General features: G+C 47.4%; 1 protein-coding gene across 4 annotated transcripts in view; it reads right to left on the reverse strand.

The window, feature by feature from the left end:
* Nucleotides 1-13,757, reverse strand: part of dlg2 (discs, large homolog 2) — a gene marked incomplete at both ends in the record, with an annotated part of 166,343 nt that overhangs the window by 19,981 nt on the left and 132,605 nt on the right. For all 4 annotated transcript variants that reach the window (XM_080530366.1, XM_080530364.1, XM_080530365.1 and 1 more), the window contains 2 exons: nucleotides 845-947; nucleotides 3,837-3,993. In XM_080530366.1, coding sequence (XP_080386492.1) covers nucleotides 845-947; nucleotides 3,837-3,993 — 260 coding nt within the window. The remainder of the gene's footprint in view (nucleotides 1-844; nucleotides 948-3,836; nucleotides 3,994-13,757) is intronic.

Raw genomic sequence — 13,757 nt, forward strand, 5'->3', positions numbered from 1 at the left:
AAGAGTTCTGAATACTTTCCGAAGGCACTGTATCTCCATATCTGTTGACTTCAGTGTTCAGAGTATATACTGTAATTACATGGGGCTGCAAGGATACCAAAACGCGATATGAGGATCACCAAAATGTTAGCCCACGCAAGGAACCAGAACAAGCCTACAGAACAGCCAGGCAGAAACTCTTGGGACGCTCAGGGTTCTGCCAAACAAGCCCTACAGCCGGCTGCATTCCACTTAGTCTGCAGTGACCTTAAGCAACAGTTTAACATGACACCGTCCCTGATCAAGAAGTGCCTTAAAGCCTAACAAAGCCTTGTGAGCTAGTCTAAGGTTGATGTTCACGTACAGGGCTAACCTCCCAAAGCCAATCCTAGGGAGCAAAGCCCCATGCCACCATACTCTCTCTTGATTATTCGGCCCAAGACAAGGCAATCTACCCACAGTGCACCTCTACAGCTTTCTGAAAACACACAGGACCCATGACTCACTACAGTCAAGCCCCTGAAGTTCTGCTGCTGCCAATAACTGACATTCCTGACCCTAATCTGACACGGCATGTTCTGGAACACCGATCACAAACAACCCACGACTACGGGCAACGCACTGACCGATCCACTACGGGCAATGAACACACTGGCGGTTCCTAAGAGCTTGCAGGTGGGAGCTGAGCCAGAAAAAAAAAAGCGAAAAAACGTCTCTTGTGGGTTGAATGCATCGTGTCGAATGATGTCTGTGTGAAATTCTATAAACTCTTTCTGCCCAAAGGAACGGGGTCAGCCCAGTGTGTGTTCTGCCACCATGTGACGGCCATCTTGGTGATAGGCTGTTCCGGCTGACTGACACTCACCCTCCGGCCGGTACTGGGCGATGATGGTGACGGTCTGGCCCGCCCCTTTCAACGCCGCTGCCGCCTGCTCGTGGGTCGCCCCGCGCAGGTCGATGCCGTTCACCTGCAGAGACACAACGAACACACACCTCAGAGACAGAACACACACACACCTCACTGCCTTGATCCAACACAGAGACAGAACACACACACACACACACACACACACCTCACTGTCTTGACCCCATACAGAGACAGCACACACACACACACACACACACACACACACACACACACACACACACACACACACACACACACACACACACACCTCACTGCCTTGACCCCACACAGAGACAGAACACACACAGTTTGAGACTTTTGCTTTGTGACATGGTTCAAGTGATGATTCATTGGTATTAACGGGCTTAAAAAGTGCCAAGAAAACATCCCCCACACCATGACACCACCTGAATGAATGAGAAGGTGTACTGGTGTTCCTACTAAAGTGTTCAGTGAGTTCAGTTCACACACATATACATACATACATACATACATACACACACACACACACACACACACACACACACACACACACATCTCTGCAATCATTCTTTTTACATCTGATTGTGAGTAAAGAAGTGGACACTTTGGTGAGATTCTGAAGTCTACTTATAAACTACTTATGATATGTTAATACATCACTTCTAAATGTATCAATTGTTCATGTAATATCACATTAATTAATATACATGTATAGTATATCTACCCAAGACAATGCATGCTTGTGTGTGTGTGTGTGTGTGTGTGTGTGCGCGCGCGTCTGTCTGTGTGTGTGTGTGTGTGTGTGTGTGTGTGCGTGCTCGCGCGTGTGCGCGTGTGTTCGTGCCTTTGTGATCACCGCTCCGAGGCAAGAAAGAGAGAGAGAGAGAGAGAGAAGGAGCGCGTGGCCGAGAGAAAGGGAGAGTGAGCTGAGAGTTATTCTTAGACGTGAAAATCAGGCCAGGAGCAGAAACGTGGCGTAACCGCCTCCGTCGTCAAGGCTCCAGGGGTCAGGGGAGGCAGGCTGGTTGTACCCCTTCCACCTCCACACCCACAGTCTGACACCAGGGTTTTAATCAGGCAAAGGCGACCAGAGTCATTTAAGGACCCGCTGCGCGCGGGTTACAAGGTGGCAGTAATGAACTAACTAAGACAGCGGTCACTGCTACTTCATCAGACGTGGAGGGCGTACTGCTCCAAAGAGGTTGAAGTTGAGGAGAAAATGGTCATCGACGCATTGTATGATGCTCCATCCTATGCTATTGTGTGGCCTGCCTTGTTAAAATGGATTGATTGCAATGTCACCCTGGATAAAAAAAAAAAAAAAAAATATAATAAAATGGACTGACTTATATAGCGCCTTATTCCAAAGCACTTTACAACGGCCTCTCATTCACACATTCACACACACATTCACATACCAATGGCGGCAAGCTACCATGCAAGGCACCATGCAAGGCCCACTAATTGGGAGCAATTTGGGGGTTCAGTGTCTTGCCCAAGGACACTTCGACATGTGGCCTAGCCGGGGCTCGAACCGCCGATCTGCCGACCTTGCGATCAATAGACGCCGGCTCGACCTCCTGCGCCACAGCCGCCCCATAAGGAGCTCTATGGATAAGAGCAGTGTCATTAGTGTGACGTAATGGGAATTTGTTTTCGTTTCTTATTTTGTTCAGATTAAGAAGAGCATGGGGGGGGGGGGTTCCAGTTTGCTTTCAGGACTTTAAAGTAAAAGTACCCTCTGCTGGTGTGAATAAGAGTCTGCACTGCCAGGTGAGACTACTGTGTTTCTGCCTCCTACAGGGTTGCCAGATGGGGCGGGTTACCGCCGAATGGGCTACTGGATTTAGCTGTTCTAGACTGGTTAGGCTGTAAATTGTCATTCCCATCTGGCAACCCTGGCTTCCTACAGGGAGGCTACGTCCTGACACAAACGTGACGTCCGCTGGTGAAAGGGGCAACCGACCAACCGAATGTCCAGACTTTTATTCTGAAAAATGTCAATCAATCTCAACGTCGTTGAAAATCAACGACACACTCGCTAGTCGAACCAAAACATTGCAATGCAATGGATTCGGTGAGTAATCCCCCACTACTACTACCCAGTTAGTGTAGAGTAGTGGAGGATTACTCACCGGATCCATTGCATTGCAATGTTTTAGCTTTTTAGTTTGGCTTTCACCAGCTGCTGTCACAAAAGTCCACGATAGTGCAAGTGAGCAAGAAAAAGTTTTTGGGATGTCATTTGATAATACTGTAAAGCCCATGAGCTACAGCTTAGCTTACACTTGTAGGTAATTTGTTGGCAGTTTGAGACCTAACATCTTTAAGTTTTAATGAACTAAGATATGGAGATGTGTAGGAGCTTGATACCCAGATTAGTCCAACAAGACAGAGAGAACCCTCCAGGCCTACATACTGTACTGTACTGTACTGCTTACAGTGCATTCAAAACAGTCATTCTTTCCAGATTTTGTTTACAATTACTAACGTGTGAGAGTGTAAAAGTGTGCATGTATAAGTGAACGTACATCATCTACACAAACCAACACCTACCGACTCCCAACCAAACATGTTCGTAACGTGACCTAACCTAACCTAAACAAACATATCTATGTACGCCACTACTGTACGGTGTGTGTGTATGTGTGTGTGTGTGTGTATGGACGTCCAGCTAAGTACGTCACCACCAGTACACTCTTCATAAACTACCCAAGTGTGTGTGTGTGGAGATAGGCGACAGGAAGACTTTTTCACAACGACTGCCAGTGGCCCCTGGCCTGAGCTAGATTACTCTTCCTGCTAGAACGGGTGGATTGATGATTCACTTCCTTAGTCAAATGTATCGATTGTAAGTCGCCTTGGAATAAGGCGTCTGCTAAAATGCCAAAAATGTTGTAAATGTAAACAACGACATTACCCAGAATTCAGTGTACAATGAAAACAGGTAAATGACAGGCGGACTAACCGACAGGATCTGGTCTCCCCTCCTCAGCTCTCCGCTCAGGTCGGCCGGCCCCCCGGCCAGGATGAACGACACGAAGATCCCCTCGCCGTCCTCCCCCCCCACGATGTTGAAGCCCAGGCCCGTGGTGCCCTTGAGCAGGACCATCTTCCGGGGCTCCCTGTAGAGACAGGTCAGGTAGTACATCAGCTCGCTGGAGTCCGTGGGGCTCAACATCTTGGATACGGCCGGGGAAGGAGAGGCGATAGAGGAGAGGAGGAAGAGGAGGACGGAGACACGCACACACACACACAGAGATACAGACAGAAGAAGCCACGTGCACGTGCACGGCGTGGACGTGCGCGGGACGGAGGAGGTGGCGGAGGCCCAGCGGGGGGGTTTGGTGTTCTACTTAGAACGATGTCCCAGTTCTCTGACTTCCTCAAGACGGAGAGGCTGAACACACAGATACACACACACACACACACACACACATACAGTATATATATATATATATATATACACTCACGCACGCGCGGCCACACACACACAGAGATATCCACACACAGAGATACACACACACGGACGCCCACACACACACACACACACACACACACACACACACACACTTAGCCGCACACACACACACACACTTACGCACACACACACACTTACGCACGTGCACACACACACACACACACACACACACACACACACACACCGAAAAACACTAGAATATGCTAGTTGCATATTCAGAGGAGCTCTTGAGGACACAGTCTATTTACACACAAACGTGGCGGGCGGTTCAGCTAGCATGATGACATCACCTTCCTCAGGCCTAAACTGCTGCCTCCCTGGACCAGAACTGGGTCAGTGGTATTGACTGACTGTGCTTAGAGGTGTGGGTGTGTGGTTGTGATGTGAGCTTGGTTCCTGCAGGTCGTATTATGGGTAGAACAACAGCACGAATCAATTCATCTCCGTTTTTGTATTTCAGGTCAAGCTAATCAAGCTAAACGTCTAATGAGTACCTTTGTGTTTCACACTGACTACCTCCTGACCCAGTTACAGAGATATTACCCGGGTTCCCTTCTGGTAGACAGATTATCATCACGGGGCTCTACTCTTTTGTTGCTCTGCTGCCACCTACTGGAAGATAAAGGTACCACGTGGTGGGTGCAATTCTCTGGAAATATGGAACTTCCTCTTGTCCAATGAAATTACTCAGTCCCTTTATGACGCTGAACCCACCCAGTGTGCGCTCCGGCACTCTCAGAGATCGAATTTACGAACGCATCCCATAATTACAATCAATTTGCATCGACACTCATCCTTTCCACTGTTACATACAGCTCCACCTGGGCTATGCAGAGTAACCATGGGCCAGAGTGCTCACCACACATCAACCCTAACCTTAACACTAACCCTAACACTAACCCCAACACTAACCTTAACACTAACCCTAACACTAACATTAACCCCAACCCCAACACTAACCTTAACACTAACCCCAACACTACCTCACCTCACCCTACCCTACCTGTCCCATCCTACCTCACCCTACCCTACCTCACCCTACCCTACCCTACCTCACCCTACCCTACCTCACCCTACCCTACCTGTCCCATCCTACCTCACCCTACCCTACCTCACCCTACCCTACCTCACCCTACCCTACCTCACCCTACCCTACCTGTCCCATCCTACCTCACCCTACCCTACCTCACCCTACCCTACCTCACCCTACCCTACCTCACCCTACCCTACCCTACCTCACCCTACCTGTCCCATCCTACCTCACCCTACCTCACCCTACCGTACCTCACCCTACCCTACCCTACCTCACCCTACCCTACCTCAACCTACCTGTCCCATCCTACCTCACCCTACCCTACCTCACCCTACCCTACCTCACCCTACCTCACCCTACCCTACCTCACCCTACCCTACCTCACCCTACCCTACCTCACCCTACCCTACCTGTCCAATCCTACCTCACCCTACCCGCCCTCCTCTCAGTTCTCACCACTGAGCCTGCCAGGGGCATCCCCTTCTTCTTTTTTCCCCCAGGCCGCACCTTAAGACCACTGGAACACTTGGGTATGGGAACATAGAGAGCAGGCGCCAGAGCCTTACTGGCCCTCCCTCCTAGGGGGCCTCCTTTATAGAACCCAACCCTAACCCTTCCTAGCACCAAGCTGAGAGCCTGACCCGTGAAGAACTAGGTCACATTATTGGGGGCAGCTCTTAGACAGTGACCTAAGACAGTGTCCATTCTGTGTGACCGTTCATAGCTCACAACCAGGCCAGATACACATTTCGCAAAACCTCCTATCAGAGAAAACCGCAAATCAGAACATTTTTGCAGATAGGAGGTTTTGCGTTTCGGTCATCGATATGCAAAGTGATATGATGGTTTCTCTAAGACACACGGAGCAGGGAGGGTTTCATTTACAAGGCTACACACTCTGACTGGTAGAAAACAACATTGTGTTGTAGGAATTGCATTTCAGTGATTGTCATAAATTGTGTTTAAACATAATGTAGCTTAATAGCATTAGTCATAATGAGAACATTTAACACACATGTGTTTTATCCATGAAACGGAGAGCAGAGGGAGTCTTTGTATTGAAATCACTGATTTATATTTCAAAATGTAATTTTGTTGTTTGATTTCCCTTGCTGTCAGGAGTAACTGCATCAGTATTTTAGTTTCTCACTTCCAAAACTAAACACTAGGTGGCAGCCTAACTCCAGATAAGCGGGTTTTGAGCATCTGTACGTGCCTTATAGCACAAATGTTAGCGATGTTCATTATAAGCTGTTGTGACCTTTAAGAACATTGTATATGCAAACACCAGGCATATTGTTTGACCCCTGTCTCAATGTTTGTGTTCCTACTCTCTCTCTCTCTCTCTCTCTCTCTCTCTCTCTCTCTCTCTCTCTGTGTCTCTCTCTCTGTCTCTGTCTCTCTCTCTCTCTCTCTGTCTCTGTCTCTGTCTCTGTCTGTCTCTCTCTCTCTGTCTGTCTCTCTCTCTGTCTCTGTCTCTGTCTCTCTCTCTCTTTCTCTCTCTCTCTTTCTCTCCCTCTCTCCCTCTCGCAAGGCGCTCCTGACCGACCTGATATAACACATCAGAGAGAGAGAGAGAGAAACAGAGCGATAGAGAGAGTAAAATAAGAGATAGAGAGTGGGAGAGAGACAGAGACAGAAAGAGAGAGAGAGAGACAGAGAGAGATATAGAGAGTGAAAGAGAGATAGAGAGAGAAAGAGAGAGAGAGAGAGTGAAAGAGAGAGAGAGAGAGGCATGAGGAGGGATGTAGTGAGGCTTGTATAACGACCCCCCGGTCATGGTGATTTAGTAGGATGTGATTGCGGAGGGAGCGGGGCCAGTATGGTGGTTGCATACTGAGCAGGTGGGGAGGCTTGAAACCAGGCGCCCGCCTCACCGCCCGGCCAAGCTCGTTAATCAGCTCGCTGGGCCCCGTCTCTCTCCTCTACCTCCCTCCTCTGTCTCTCTCCTCTCTCCTGTCTCCCTACTGTCTCCCTCCTGTCTCCCTCCTGCCTCCCTCCTGCCTTCCTCCTCTACCTCCCTCCTCTCCCTCCTCTACCTCCCTCCTCTCCCTCCTCTGCCTCCCTCCTCTCTCTCCTCTGCCTCCCTCCCTCCTCTCCCTCCTCTGCCTCCCTCCTCTCTCTCCTCTGCCTCCCTCCTCTCCCTCCTCTGCCTCCCTCCTCTACCTCCTCTCCCTCAGCCTCCCTCCTCTTCCTCCTCTCCCTCCTCTTCCTCCTCTGTCTCCCTCCTCTGTCTCCCTCCTCTCTCTCCCTCCTCTGTCTGCCTCCCTCCCTCCTCTCTCTCCCTCCTCTGCCTCCCTCTGCCTCCCTCCTCTCCCTCCTCTGCCTCCCTCCTCTACCTCCTGTCTCCCTCAGCCTCCCTCCTCTCCCTCCTCTTCCTCCTCTCCCTCCTCTTCCTCCTCTGTCTCCCTCCTCTCTCTCCTCCTCTCCCTCCTCTGCCTCCCTCCTCTGTCTCCCTCCTCTCCCTGCCTCCTCTCTCTCCCTCCTCTGTCTCCCTCCTCTCTCTCCCTCCTCTGTCTCCCTCCTCTCCCTCCCCCCTCTGCCTCTCCTCACCCCCGGGGTCTCTCTGTAACAGCACATCATGCCAGCTGCAGCCCAGAGATACTAGGGGAAAGGGACAGGCTCCTATATTAGCCAGCGAGGCTTGTTATTGGCTATGGGGTGGGGGGAAGGGGGGGTTAGTGGAGTTGGGAGGCGACACAATCTCAAAAAGCTAACGCTAGCCTGCCTCTGTATCGATTCTGCACACCTGTGATAGCTCATCAGCGATTGGCGGTGGCAACCGAGCCAATCTTTAAGGCGTATCTCGCCAGAATGAGAAAACAAACAAACAAACAGAGAGAGATGGTTGTGAATTCCATCGCTCTGTGAACAAGCTCAGACAGGCGATCCAGCCCCCTGCATTTAAACACGCTCCGCGATACACCCGCTTTCTTTCTCTCGCCCTAATCTATTTGACGTCACATTCTGTTAGGCTCCTCTCCCGGAATCTTTAGAGTCACGCAGGCACTTTGATAGCAAAGGGTGTTCAAATACAAGTAGGCCTATGTCATTGCCATTTTGCATTTGCTTTTTTATTGCACTTTCTCTGTGTCTCTCTCTCTTCTCTCTCTCTCTCTCTCTCTCTCTCTCTCTCTCTCTCTCTTCTCTGTCTCTCTCTCTCTTCTCTGTCTCTCTCTCTCTTCTCTGTCTCTCTCTCTCTTCTCTGTCTTTCTCTCTCTTCTCTGTGTCTCTCTCTCTTCTCTGTGTCTCTCTCTCTTCTCTGTGTCTATCTCTCTTCTCTGTCTCTCTCTCTTCTCTGTGTCTCTCTCTTCTCTGTCTCTCTCTCTTCTCTGTGTCTCTCTCTCTTCTGTCTCTCTCTCTCTTCTCTGTGTCTCTCTCTTCTCTGTGTCTCTCTCTTCTCTGTGTCTCTCACACTTTTTTTCTACTATAGTCTACCCTCTGATAAGGTGTATTCCAGTGGCCTGATAGATAATACTGATCCGTTGCCAAAAGAAAAAAACAAGTTGGGGTGCATTCGAGGTTACTGTCCAATTAAGGGAAACCGCAGTCTTTTAAAAAAAGTGTGTAGTACAGAAGTGAAACAGCAGCGCCTCTTTCACCTCAGGCGGCTTAAGAAGTTTGGCATGGGGTCTACAAGCGCTACAGGGGGTAGTGCGGACAGCCGAGCGCATCAGTGGATGCGAGCTTCCCTCCATACAGGATACACATGTATACAACAAACGATGTGTCAGCAAAGCCTGGAGGATCATCAAAGATCCCAGCCCCCCCAAACACAGTCTGTTAGACCCCAGGCACCCCAACCACAGTCTGTTAGACCCCAGCCCCCCCAACCACAGCCTGTTAGACCCCAGCCCCCCCCAACCACAGCCTGTTTGAACCGATGCCGTCAAAAAGACGAAGCCTCTTCTGGAGCCTCAGGGCCAAACCTCAGAGGCTAACCAACAGCTACTTCCCCCAGGCGATCTTGCTCATAAACAAGCCTACTGTAGATTGACTATCATCCCCAAGCACACCCCATGAATACAGACTACCTAAACCTTAAGCTCACAGCTACTTCACTACTTGAACACTATCTGTTTTATTTATTATTTGTACTGCTAATTGTATCCTGTCTTATTTGACACTTACTGAGAGGTTCAGAAACGATGTTCTCTGACAGACTGACTCAGCACCGCCTCAAACACATTAAAGGCGGGAATAAAATGGCCGCCAATCATGGCAGCTGACGGTATTGCTGGCACAGTGAAACGCATAGAGCGCTTAATGGTCCTCTGATAGCGCTTTATGGGACTCCATCGATGCTGAGGTGATAGAGAGTGATTCAGCAAACTGCTGCTGATTAATATTAGTCAGCTGTACATCTTCATTAAACCAGCTATGGGCCGTTAGGCTCCAGAACCATCGGTCCACATGCTGAGTTCTTCTGAGATCGTTCTCATTCTGGTTAGCGTTAGCTTCACTCCTTTAGCAGGCTACCGCTGCCTCCACAAAGCTGAGTACAGAGACCGTAGCATCTCTGATGTAAATCTCATAGAACCAGTGTTTAAACAGTCCCCAGTCCACCCTACCTTTATTCTCTCTCTCTCTTCTATGTAAATCTCATAGAACCAGTGTTTAAACAGTCCCCAGTCCACCCTACCTTTATTCTCTCTCTCTCTTCTATGTAAATCTCATAGAACCAGTGTTTAAACAGTCCCCAGTCCACCCTACCTTTATTCTCTCTCTCTCTTCTATGTAAATCTCAAAGAGTCAGTGTTTAAACAGTCCCCAGTCCACCCTACCTGTATTCTCTCTCTCTCTTCTATGTAAATCTCAAAGAGCCAGGGTTTAAACAGTCCCCCAGTCCACCCTATCTGTATTCTCTCTCTCTTCAGAAGAAATGAGATATGAAAACATAATCACTCAGGAGAGGATGCTCAACACAAGCTCAAGGCCCAATCAGACGTCTGCGTTCTGGAGGGAACAGTTAAAGACACAATCTGATGACGTCCCGCTCCAGTGAAGCCTGGCCCTGTATAACAATAACAACACGGCTCTCTCTGGGGTCGTGTTCGGATTAGAGGAATGGAAGTGGCGGTGCGTGCAGCTCTCACAACACTGAGGGGATTCAAAGTAAAAAGGTAGAAGAGAAGAAGAGAAGAAGGTTGCAATTCAAAACACGTCGTAAGCACACTAGCGCCTAGCTAATTAGGCTACAGAGAAAGCACAACTACTGTAGTTGATGCCAATCAGTAATTAAATAGAGAAAATATTCACCATCTAACAAAAAAATATTAACACTAGAACAGCCGTGCCCGTTTTAGCTACTATAAGAGCCACCTCTTTACAATGCTCAAGCTGCTATTTACACACAACGACCACTAGTTGGCCGCTAAATTAGCCTGCATCCTACACAGAAAAACTGCAAAATATCTTTATACTAGCTTATCCTGATGTGATTTTGAAACTGTAAGGATACTGGGTGGTAGAACGCACATATCTAAGAAAAGTCATGAAAGGAGGGTCCTGAAATTTGATCGAGTGCAAAGATATAACACTTTTCTTTACTCACTCATGGCTGTTCTAGTGTTAAATGCTGTCCTCATACTCTGTGATTGTGAGGCTTTTCTTTCATTAAACTTTTTATTTAAAAAAAAAAGTAGTAAAATATTCAACGTCATATAAAATATTAAGATAAACAGAGAAAACATAGTTTCTGTACTTAACATTTGATGAGAGATAATGAATTAACAATAGCTGGTGTTCATAGTAAGACAGCCTCATGAAAGCCACAGAAGTTGAATCAGGCCGTGTCAGATTATTATTTTCACAGAGTTAAACAAACCGCCTGTCAGCCACCCTCACCGTGTGTCAACACAGGCTAATGAACACCTAATCTGACGTTTCTCCGCATCTCATTTCGTTTCCCACATTTGACAGACCTGACAGATCATTGTAGGAGGCAATTATCATTTTGAGTCACATCCTAAACTTCATCTCCTGCACTCTGTCACCCTCATCTTAGTGTGTGACTGAGTCAGAGAAACACTTCTACCACAAGTGTGTGCGAGATATATAGAAGCCATGGATTAATATCTTATCAAGTAAGTAGCCTCTAACATCCCTTAGACGGCAGGAGCTTATCTCCTGTTTCCGTAGCGTGAGACGGCTTGATGTACAAGTACACCCCCTGGACACGACGCTGGTATGTCACAGCGTCATAATAAATATATATACAAGCTATTTTGCTAGTTTTTCTCTGTAGGACGCAGGCTAATTTACAAGACGTGCCAACTAGTGGTCGTTGTGTGTAAATAGCAGCTTCCCATTTCTAAAGACTATGGTCATTTAACCCCCCGAGGCAGCTCTTAGCCTATAGTAGGTACAAAAAAAGGCACGGCTGTCCTAGCATTAACCCGACCAGGGTAGTCTAGTCCCTGGTGGCTGTCAGTGTAGCTCGTACGGCGTAAGCTACATATGCTACATTAAACAGCATTACGCTGAACTCGCTCCAACTAGGGCAGTACGGACTAGGTTCAGATCCACTCATCTGTCCCAGGCAGCAGCCTCCACTCCACCGTGTCATGCCTTATTCATGGCTGCCATCACGCTGCGAACATCTCTGCTGATTGTATTCACAGATATGCAGCTCATGAATTAATTATACACACACACAACTGAAATCACAAACAAGCCTTTCAATAACAAGGTACATATTGCCAAGTGCCTATTAATAGGGGAACAAAGACTAAGATAATCAATCCAAATAACAAGGATTAATCAGTGTATATCAGTGCTAGCATCTCAGTTATTATCATATAAAGTGGCAGTTGGGTTTGAGTGTCGATGTTTCAACTGGGGAGTCTGTTGCGTGGTTTTGTTTATGTTCTGAGATGTTATTTAAACTCCCACGGAGGCCAATTAAAAAAAGATTTGATTATTCATGAAATAATGCAGAGATCATTTAAATTCAAAACCAAACAAGTAAACACTAATGAAAATGTCCCCACTGACACAACGGTGACATAATATGAGGGTATTTTTTCTACTCTGTGTTCAGGTGAAACCACAGTACAGGTGAGAGAGAGAGGCCTCACCCTCAGAGAGAACATCTCTCTATGACCAACCTGACCAACATTATCCCCACCGGTCCAACCTAGGGTTGCAAAAAAAAAAAAAGTTTGGGAAAGATAATTTCCAAAGTTTCCATAGGGTTTTCCATATAACATTATCTGAAAGTTTCCCAATCTTACGGGAATTGTGCAACCCTAGTCCAACCAGGTTCTGTGCCTTAAGAACCTGATTACAATAAGTCATTCAAAGCACAATCAATCAATCAATCAATCAATTCAAGCAATCAGCATTCGACATTCTGTGAATTCAACTCTGGCCTCAAAAAACTTCAATGTTGAGGTAGTTTCAAGTCAGATGTGGAGTTAATTGTTCACCACAGTGGACTGAAACATGTTCACTGGAGCTGGAGGAACAACAAGAACGAGAACAAGAACAAGAACAAGAACAGCAACAACAAAAGCAACAGCAATAACGTAACTAGTCCACTGAGCATCTTGCAGACACCAAGCAGATGGCAGTAGGCACATGTGATGTTTAATGCCCATCGCAGCAGACAGATGAACTAACTAAACAACAAACAAACCAAGCAGACCCTGGATGTAGTGTGGCTGAGGAGAAAAGTTAGAACATACATTTGAGAGGAGACGGCTTAACACAAACTGGACGTCTGGTCAGATGTAGCCACACTGCACATTTGTGTCACGCGATATGTCATTGATATTCAACAACGCTGAAATGTATTGACATTTTTCAAAAGAAAAGCCTGATCATTAGATCAGATCCCATTATGCGGACCAAAGCACAAGAATGTGACACACATTTTTTCCATTACTGATAATGGCAAACGGTATGCCTTTTTTGGGGGAAATAACCGTATCAATCATTACTTTGGTCATTTTAGAGACCATTGAAGGACAGACAACAGAATGTCAATAAAAGAGTCCTTCACAACATGAATATTCTTCCACTACAAGCCAATTTCAAAATACTTTCTTCAAAGAAAATGCTAGTTCCACTTATGGACAAGGTTCCCTGACCTCTTACAGTACATTTGTGTGTGTATGTGTGTGAGAGAGACAGAGAGAGACAGAGAGGGAGACAGAGAGGGAGACAGAGAGAGAGACGGAGACAGAGAAAGACAGAGAGGGAGACAGAGAGAGAGACAGAGACAGAGAGACACAGAGAGACAGAGACAGAGAGACACAGAGAGACAGAGAAAGAGAGACACAGAGAGACAGAGACAGAGACAGAGAGAGAGAGACACAGAGACAGAGATACAGAGAGAGAGAGAGAGAGAGAGAGAGAGAGAGAGACAGAGA

The sequence above is a fragment of the Nansenia antarctica genome (genome assembly GCF_963989245.1).
Source record: "Nansenia antarctica genome assembly, chromosome: 4".
NCBI classification, from domain to species: Eukaryota; Metazoa; Chordata; class Actinopteri; order Argentiniformes; family Microstomatidae; genus Nansenia; species Nansenia antarctica.